The 9,853-nt window shown below is 40.9% G+C and overlaps 1 protein-coding gene across 1 annotated transcript; it reads left to right on the top strand.

The window, feature by feature from the left end:
• Positions 1 to 13: 13 nt before the first annotated feature.
• On the top strand, positions 14 to 9,235 carry SOX30 (SRY-box 30; the record flags this gene model as incomplete). Its single annotated transcript, XM_026858208.1, has 5 exons — positions 14 to 623; positions 1,845 to 2,084; positions 3,484 to 3,654; positions 5,597 to 6,083; positions 8,053 to 9,235. Coding segments are annotated over 5 exons (1,869 nt in total), but the record flags the coding sequence as incomplete, so codon positions are not given.
• Between the last annotated feature and the right edge of the window lie 618 nt (positions 9,236 to 9,853).

Here is a 9,853-nt window from a genome sequence, read left to right as displayed (position 1 = left end):
GTCGCCCTCCCCCCCGCGGTGGGAGCTCTTGGGCCCCTTCAGCGTGCTGCAAGTCAAAGTCGAGGAGCCCGAGCCGGAGGGGGGAAACTCCCTGGGCAGCCACACGGACGGCGGGGGGTCGGTGGGCGAGACCAGGAGCTCCCCATCTCCGCGGAGGGGTAAAGGGGGGGCCCGCGGCGCCATCAAGAGGGAAAGGGACGATGAAAGGGTCAGCGGAGCAAGCCAGGAGGAGGTGAAGGCGCTGAAGAAGAGGTGGAATAGGAAGGAGCCCCGGAGAGGCGGTGATGTCAAAGGGGAGCCGCCTAACACGGCCTTCGAGGCTTGCAGGGTGAAGAGGGAAAAGGACTATGGCCCGGCTGGAGCTCAGGCCAGCACTGATGACCGCACGGTGCAGCAGCGCGGGGGCTTTGGGGTCTCCCCCGGATTGCTGCAGAACCCAGTTGTGTTGCAGCCCTTACCGCCTGGGACCCGCATACAGATCCAAAGCCCTCTGCCGCCAGAGATGATCCACGCAGCTAAAGTGCCGGTGGGACAAGTGCCGCTTAAAAGGAAGGCTTTACTGGAGCATCCAGTAAAGATTGAAACTAAAAATGTTCCCTTCACAGTACTGCCCTCCGATTCAGGTATAATGTTACGAGACCTTGCAGAGGTTCAGTGACACACAGCTGACAAGTTAGCATGTAGGAGAACACAAGCTGAAAGGTCACGTTAGAGAGCGGTCCCTTTGGATAGACTGGAGTTTGTACCACTCCCTCCTTCAGCATAAGAAATAAGCATACGGGCGCACAGAGTTCTTAGTGGTTTGTTAAGAAACAATGCAGTTTGTCCACTTGTCCCCTGACTACGTTAAACCCCTTATGCCTGTTTAGAATTGCACTGAGTCGTGGTTGCAAATTTAAGGTCAGAAATCTGCTTGATTTTTTTTTTTTTTACAGCTATAAAGCTATTCATACACTTCTCAGAAAATGTGGGCATGTTAAATGAGGAACATTTTGAAATGTCTGGATTAGAAGCTTACTTTTTTTGAAAGCAATCTAGGCATTCAAAATTAATGACTTAAAGTGAGGTGTTAAAGCCTAGCAGCCTTTTGCCCTTTAATGATAAGGTGAAAGAGTTAATTTATAAATCTTTTTCAGAGAGGAAGTTGCTTGCTCAAGGATCAGTTGTGAGGGCTCTGAGGGTTCATCCTGTCACCAGCTCAATTTAAATGCAGTCAGTTTACAGAGAGGCAAAGCTTAACAGTCATATGGTAACATGGGTTCCTCCAGCAAAATTAGTGTCCAAATCTGAGAAAAAAGTGAGAAACGGAAAAAAAAAAAACCAAACAGAAACCCTAAACGGCAACAACCTCAGCTGAGAAGTCAGGGACTGCAGGTGTGGGACTAAACTGCCATCATTAGATCTGGTCCCTGCATCATTAGGGCTTTAGTTACATAGTTCTGGTGGTGATAAAAAATTGGCAGAGATATAGTCTATGCTATACAGTGTTTAGTTTCTAAATTCATAAGAAAACAATCTGGCCAAATGAAATCCAAACCAATGTGTTAGCAGTCTCACATGTCTGGTTGGTTGGTTTGTTTGGGTTTTTTTTAAATAAAATGCAACAAAAGCCAGGTAAATGATTCCTTATGCAGTGGTTCAGTGAAGGTTAGTGGAGGATACTCCCTTAGCCTTAGTTATTTTTCTAGGAACTGTTCTCCAAATGTGTATTGAGCTTCATGTGTTCCAAAGCTCTAGTGAATTTTTTGACTTTTGCCAAATACCCTCTTGCTGTATTATTGAATGTAGCCTGTATTGCACATACTGCTTGGAAGATGATCATCTTTCCTCATTTTCCTGCATAGGTATGGCAGATGCTCCATTTAGCAAGGACAGAAGTGGCCACGTAAAGCGTCCAATGAACGCATTTATGGTGTGGGCTAGGATTCATCGGCCTGCCCTAGCAAAAGCTAACCCAGCTGCCAGTAATACAGAAATCAGTATTCAGCTTGGACTGGAGTGGAGCAAACTGACTGAAGAGCAAAAGCAGCCCTATTATGATGAAGCACAGAAAATAAAACAAAAGCACACAGAGGAATTTCCTGGTAAACATGTATCTATTTACCCAAATGCTTTAGAAGTGGAAGATTTTTGGAAGAATTGATTGCTTTCATTAATGCAAGTAATAGAGTTAGAAAAAAATGACAAAAATTTAAAGCACACACTCCTTCTGTCAACTTTCTAGTACCTGAAAACATTAATTTTTTAAAACATGCAAAATGATGTTTCATCCTTCATAGCCTCTAATGTTTCTTACAGCCTTAGACCACCACAGCTACAGCAGCTCTTCTGAATGCTTTAGTAGTCTAATGGCCAGACAGTGAGTTTATTGTGAACATGGCCTGCTGCATCATTTTATGTGCTCCAGAAAGAGCTGTGCCCAGGTGGCCTGTGGTGACACATGCATCCATTCTTTAAAAGCAGGAAAGGGAAATGCCACAGGAAGCACAAATGGCGTTGTATTCTGTGGGATTCTTCAACATGTAGACTTGGGATTCCCAAATAACGGTGTGGAAGATGTTGTTCTCAGCCTTTTGTTAAAAGGCTTAAAAATTTGTAGCCTTAACAAATGTATTTCTCCATAACACTGTAGTTCAATAAAACAGAGCGTAAGTACTTTGAACATTCTTTTTAAAAGCTGTTGAGATACCAGGTGTTGTGATCCTTTCTCTCTCTGTTGTCATAATCCTGCTAGTTCATGATGATGGCTAATCCTGGGAGACAAGATCTGACTAATCTGTCATAAACAAGCAAAAGATAAGAGCAGCTCTTATCTCTCCCTCTCCCTTTACACTTTTCAATTATATATATATATATATAAAAAGTGCTTCTTGAAAGTTGTATTGAGTTAGCTTGTGTAAGAAACCTAGCTGCTCAGTGTAAATTCATAATATGTTTATACATCTGTTAGAGTTTGGTTAATGTTGAAAGTTAAAGGCAAACATACTCCCAAAATCTGTACAGGATTCCTAGTGGGTCATATTTTCCATTTCCATTCCATTTCCATATTTCCATTCCATTTCCATAACCTGCAAGTATATGTGAGATTTAAGGGGTTGAGGAGTCATTCAGGAAAGATCCGCATTTTGAATATAGTCATGGTTTTCTTCTGCACTGAAAGCCCGTGGTACAGTGTCATGTTCTGCTTAACATGCTTTCCTCAGCTGTGCCACATCAGTCCCCACTGTTCTGTATTTCTTTGTCTCACAGTTACTATTCCGTTACATAAAACCAGTGCTCAAATATGTCCATTTTATTACCACTTCCAATAAAATGCCCTATTTGCTAGCTCACTGAAACAAATGGAGTATTGCTATTGACTATGGGAGGTGATTTTGGAGTAATGTTTTTTACATACTTCAGAATTACAGATGTCATAGCTTTACATAAAGAATGAGACCATCCCAAAAACTGGGTGTCTGCATCTTTTCTCATCTCTGACAGATTGGGTTTATCAACCACGACCAAGCAAAAGGAAGCATTTTCCACTGCCTGTCTTTTCCAGCACTTCTCAGAGTATCACCGGTACAAATCCAGCTGGTGTTTATCCTTTCCCATCACCTGCTTACTCTGTTGTCATCCCCAGTGTTAAGAACAGTATTGGACATCCAGTCTGTGAGTTTTCAGTAGTAAATGATTTTAAAAAGTCAGAATTTACCTATGAATTTACTATATATAAAAGATATATAGATGGTAATGTAGATATAGTTAAAACAATTTCTCAGTCTTTCTTGACACCATTATTTCTATCAGTCCTCCTCTGCACTGCACCTCTGCCTCCTAGTCTTTACCTACTGTTTCCTCAGCCTCTTAAATTCTTCTGGCTTCTTCATTGCCCACAGATTCCTGCTACTGCCTTTGTAGCTCCTTGTTACCTTCTGCTACCTCTTGGTCTTCTTGAATCTCTATTACTCTCTATTACTTGCTTTCTGTTAAGCTACATCTTTTTCTTGTCTCCAACCCACATGTATTTTACCTCACCAGCTCTAACTGCATTAGTGCTCAACCCCATGCTACTAAGCCTGAAAAAGCTGGTTAGCTTAGTCTTGATGTTAGTGTTCCTTGGTAGTGAGGGCACCATTGCTCTAGAGCAAATGCTCAGCAACTTAGACTGCTTACAAGAGACAGCCAACAGAACTGTCAGCATGGGCATCAAAAAGGAAGTTAGTAGGGTGTTAGTAAGGTATGTGCTGTAATAATAAAGCAGTCACTAAAACTGAAAAAGAAATTTTTCATTGGCACATTTTCCATGAATGGTTACTTAGGTATCTGTGCACACCTGGAATAGTTCTATATGTAGCTGTTAGGAACTTCCACATGCCCACAGTTTGAGCATACATAGCTTTCATACAAACAAAAATAATAGTTACAGAAGGAATGCATTAAAAAGTTGCACCTAACCTGGAAGGATCCTCCTTTTTGTAAGAAGTCAGTACGGGCAGTGAAATAGAGTGAGTGTAGTGTGAGAGCTCACAGTCAAGTATAATAGCTGACCTGCATTGTTTGTAGTGAAAGAGCTCTGGCTCTGTTAGTGCATGCATAGCTGATTTCAACAACAAATAGTTTAGATCCAGGCAATGGCATTTTTCTCTTTAAGCATACTGACAAAGGCTGCTCTCCTTACAATGAGACAAGAAAATTAAATGCCTGTTTATGATGTGTGGTAATATTCGGAGATGTAAAAAGAACACTCAGCTTTGTTCTGGTGACGATTTGAGTTAGTGATGTGATCCTTTCTCAAATGCTTCTGTAAATTTGACTGAATAAAGTATTCTTTGCTTTCTTACCCTAGTAGATTTTATAATGTCATGCTGTCCTCAGATGCTACTAAATTTCATTCCAGAATTTACTATCCTACTGTGGTTGAAATTATTCTTAAATACACATTGTAAAAATCTAGATGCATTTAAGTCCTATTGACTTGAAATTTAGACTCTTAGACTAGGTAGTGGGGTTTGAAAATGCTTATACAATGTGTTTTGAAACTTTCTGTATAAAGGCAGCCCCGCTGACATGATGTGTGATTTGAAGGTGTACATTCAAGTATATGTTCTGCAAAACATTTCAAGGAGAAATTGGCTAGTGGGTGCCTTCATTGGTGAAACAAATAAGAAAACTTATCAGAGAGTAGGTTGTTTTAACCGTTAATTCTGCTCCTCACTGCTGCTTTGGTACCATAGATTTGTTAAGAATTTGGCTCACTCCAACTCAGCTAGTAGATTTGGGAAGTCTTCTGAGATTCAGGTGCTAAACCATTCTGTGTCCATATTAGGACAAGACAGCCCTCACCAGCCCCACAGCCTCAGTGCTCACTAGCCAATTCCTTCTTCTTTCACTCTTGGGATTTTGTAGAAGGAAGCTTGAATGTGTGGGCTCCAAACCCATCTGACAGAATCCATGTAGGAGAAGTGGTGCATGACTATGAATTGCAGGGAAGTGATGCTAGAAACTTTGGGGGAAATGGTTCCAGTTCTGGCTGTGGTTTGCTATGCTGCTGTTTATGAAACTTCTTCCTCTATTCATATAGTCTGATAAATAACTGTTCTGTTTCCTAAAGGTGAGTCTCCTGCTATCCGTCTGCCAGCTTCTTCCATTCAACATGCTGTTCCAGTTACTCTTCTCCAGACAGCTAGTGCAAGCACCACATCAGTGGCTGTCCCAGCTCCAACTCTGCCCCTGCACCCTGTGTTTTCACCACAGCACTTTGTTAAACCTGCTCAGACAGAAGCTCTTGATGTATCTAAGCTCAATTGCTCTCTGAAGAGACCTTCACCAGTTTTCATTGAGAGCTTCAGCAGAAACCCAAGTAACATAACCACCACTAATGGCAGATTTTCTGTCCCTAATAGTGAGCCCCCAAAGGAGTACCCAGGGGTTTCTGCTTTTCCTAGAGGTGTACCTCTTCCCCAGGCTACCCCTTTTCTTCACTCACATTTCTACAAGTCTCCTCCCATTGGTCAGCCAGCCAGTCTGTTTGGATTGCCTCCTCGGTGTTCATTCTACCACCCTTACTTTTTACCTGGACCTCATTATACCCCCTCAAGGTAATGAAACCCTTCATTTCAATACCACTAAGAACAAATGCTAAAAGGCAGAGAGTCTTTTGATTTACAGAAAGCAGGTGGAGCATTCAAAAGGAAAGGTGCTCTTACTTTACTGTAGCTCCTTTGTGGTGGGACCTGCTGGCCTGAGGCTGCTCATAATATATGCCCAGTTACTGAGTTCATACTATTGCAGTAATTGGCACTCCCAAACCCACAGTAAATAGAAGTATCTTCTCTCTCCACTTTATGCATCTAAGTGCTATTGATTTCTACAGAAAAACATTAGGTGGAGGTAGTGTAAATGTATTTTGAAAATGATCAGATAGAATTAAAGTAGGTCTGTGAGAGGTCTGCTGGGTATTGTTTGCAGCTGTCGTAACTACCTATATTTCTGAAATCTAGCCTCGTGGGAAATGTCTTCAGAGTTCTTATGTAGGTAGTAATTCCTAGTTTTTCCTTGCAGTCTCTGGGCAGTCAATTAGAGATCACCTAATCAAAGAATTTACAAGCTAACACATGTAATATCCCGTGGGTATTTCCTAAGCTAAGCGCGCACAGAAAGCACCAGTGCCCTCCCAGCAGCAGGTGTGCTGCTCAGACTCAGGAGGTCTGATGGCCTACTGATGACTATTCTTTGTAAGGCATCATTTTTCTTTCATGACTGTGCAGTATCAACCATAACAAATTATTATGACTATTAGCCTTAAAGTCTGCCTGTTTATACACTGCTCATTCCTACTAATAGCAACAACCGTATGTTCCTATGGTAATAATACTGCCTGGTCATAAATTAGGGCTGATCATGACCCATGAAACTCAAAAGAGCTGTATGAGCTGATAAGTGCAATGCAAGATATTTCTATTTTTGAGATTCTTTGAAGAAACACAGGACACATATTCCCAAAATTGCTAAAGATAAACTTTGCTTAGCCCTTGGTCTCTGAAATTAGATAGTTTTGTGAGGCCTCTCAGGGAGAGGAGTGTTCTTGCACCATAAAAGACTGTTCTGAGTTCAAACATTAATGACACCTGAAGGCTGCCAGCTTTGCTAATACCAGGATCTTTCTAATACAATGATTTATAGGATCACATTCCTATAAATTCATTTCTTGCATACAAGAATCATGATTTCTTAGTGCAAATGTATGTATGCAGATTTATGCACTAAAAATGTAAGTATTTGATTGGAAAGGTGGAGAGTCTCCTTAAAACCTCAGTAGACATTGTATCAATGTCTTGATAATGTCTAAACTGTGGAGATCTATTCTTCACATACACTTGTTTTCTTAACAATGTGGTGAATTTCTGTGACACTGTAAATTACAATACATGTGTCATTCCGCATCAGGATAAAAATGAAAATTTCTGACACTGGAGGAATGCACTACATTTGACATAGTAACTTCCTGCAATCTATGTGGGTGCTGTTTAAAAATTTATCACTGTACATTTTTTGAATAGTAACACTGACAATGAGATATTGGGCACAAGGACTCTCTGTCAGTCCTCCTGTTTAATAACAATGTAACATGCAAGAGTTCACTCAAAAGAATAAATAAGAGCATTTTACCCCAGGTCTGTCAGAAATTTTGGCACACAGAAATAACAGACTTCTAATGTTTTCTATTACTATTCTGTGTCTGTTAACATACTGCAGGCTTATCAGATACTGGTATATCCATGATATTATTTTATTGATAAATACTATGGGTTTTGTGTTAGTTTTCAAAGCAGTGTCATGCATGTGTTTAGCATGAAGAGGTGCATATGCACAGATATGGGATCTGTGCATGACTCTTGTTATGGCCTCAGTGTTTAAATTAGGCATGGTTTTGAAGCGCATGTGTTTTAAATATTTCAACAGGATAAACTGACATAGAACATTAGTGTCGTTCTGGTTTTCTCAGCTGAATGGAAGTCCAAGCAATCTCCATTTCTGAAAGCCAACTTTCAATCTCTTTCATTGCAGCACATGCCCGTTCAGCCGACCTCCACTTCTCCACCTCGGTAGGAATTTCTCCCGCTCAGCGCCTGGCTTTTATGAAGACAGGTACCAAAGACAGGAGGCGATGTTTTCAACTCTGAACAGAGACTATCCTTTCAAAGAATATCAAACAGAAAGTATACGTGAGAACCACCACAGCTTTGAGTGCCTTGACGTAGTGTCTTGCCACGACAAATGCAACGAGGAGCAGTATTTAAGCCCCCTATCACAGCCGGATGCTGGAGCATTGGAGGAGGTTTTGTCAGCTGCCTCATCTCCCTCCAGCACCCACATAATCAATGTAACTGACAGTGATGAGGAAGAAATAAAGCTGCAAGATTTGTAATTTTTAAAACAAGTTATAATACAGAGAAATATTATAGAATGGGAAGTAAATGTTTTCGTCAGCGTTGTGTTCAGTGGAAGCCCATGTATTTTGAGCGAGCTGTGCAGGCCATTTTGAAGAGCCTGATGATCTGTTTGCATTTTGAGAGATCACATACAGATCTAGGGAGGTCAGAAGCCTCTGGAGTTTCACCTGCTTCATCTGGGCATTGTTTGGGCTCTGGCTCAGGAAAGCACTTACACAGGAATTCAGCTCTAAGCATGTGATAATGCACTTTCCTGAGGAGAGATGTGTTTAAGTACATACTTTTAAGGTCAAAATAGGCATTTTGATAGTATTTGCTGTAATTTTGTAGGTATTACTTTAAGAGTTTTAGCTATAAAATTCTGGTGTATGACTGTAATGTAGTTCTTGCTGCAGGAAAATATTGTAAGACCTGGAGAGTAAAGCCAAGAATGATTCTGCACTGCTTTATGTTTTTCCTTCGATGAGACAGTTTTAAGTTTGGTTAATTTTTAACTGTAGTCTGTGGTACAACTGCTATATAATGCACTGAAAATTTAGATCTCTTTCAGTAATATTTTGGTCTGCAGCTCATTCCATTAATAAAAATGTGGTTGTCCAGAAGGCGTGGTGATGCATGGTAGCCCCCAGAGAGAGGAAAATGGATGGGATCTGGCTGTGACTTATGTTAGTGGGCTATGACTTGATCCCTGACCCTAGTCAGTACTGTGTTCTCCAGAGAATACCAAATTCTCTGAAGAATATCAAAGCATTTTAATAGAGTATTTGTCCTGAACTTGGAGAGTAATGAAATTCAAAATTTTTTGGCCAAAATTTGTAATTTATATTACTAAATTTTTTTTTTCCTCCCCTGTTTTGTGGACTAGAGGGTCATTTTCTTCTGGGAAACCTGTTATGTTGCTCTTGTTGTATTTGAATAAACTCACCTGAACAATGTATCTCTAGTGCTTCATTTTAAGCCATGGACATTGAACTGAGTGGGGACAGGTAAATCGTAATTCATGTAACTCACAGACTGACTGTGCAAAGATTCATGTTCCTAGAATGACAAGCTGAAGTCACTTTTCAGACAATTTGGGCTGTGTCTGTTTATTTGTATTTATAATTGTGTTGGTTTAAGCCCTGCTCGGACCGGAGACCACGTTGACGTTATCCCTCCCCCACCCTCGGACACAAGTAGGGCACAAACCCCGGGTTAAAATAAGAAGAAATTTAATACAACAGTGTAACAAACAATCTAAACAACAACAGTAGCAATGATAACAACAATAAACAGTAATAACGGTAAACAAGACAAAAGATATACAGAGAAATACCGCAGTGGTCCCACCACGTGCTCCCTGCCACCAAAAGCCACAAAGGAATAAACTTCCCATGCTGCTGCGCTGGACCTGACCTCAGCATGGTATGAATAAC

This window comes from Athene cunicularia (assembly GCF_003259725.1).
Source record: "Athene cunicularia isolate RWA chromosome 13 unlocalized genomic scaffold, athCun1 chr13_part1, whole genome shotgun sequence".
In the NCBI taxonomy this organism is placed as follows: Eukaryota; Metazoa; Chordata; class Aves; order Strigiformes; family Strigidae; genus Athene; species Athene cunicularia.
This window is presented reverse-complemented; position numbering and strand designations above follow the sequence as displayed.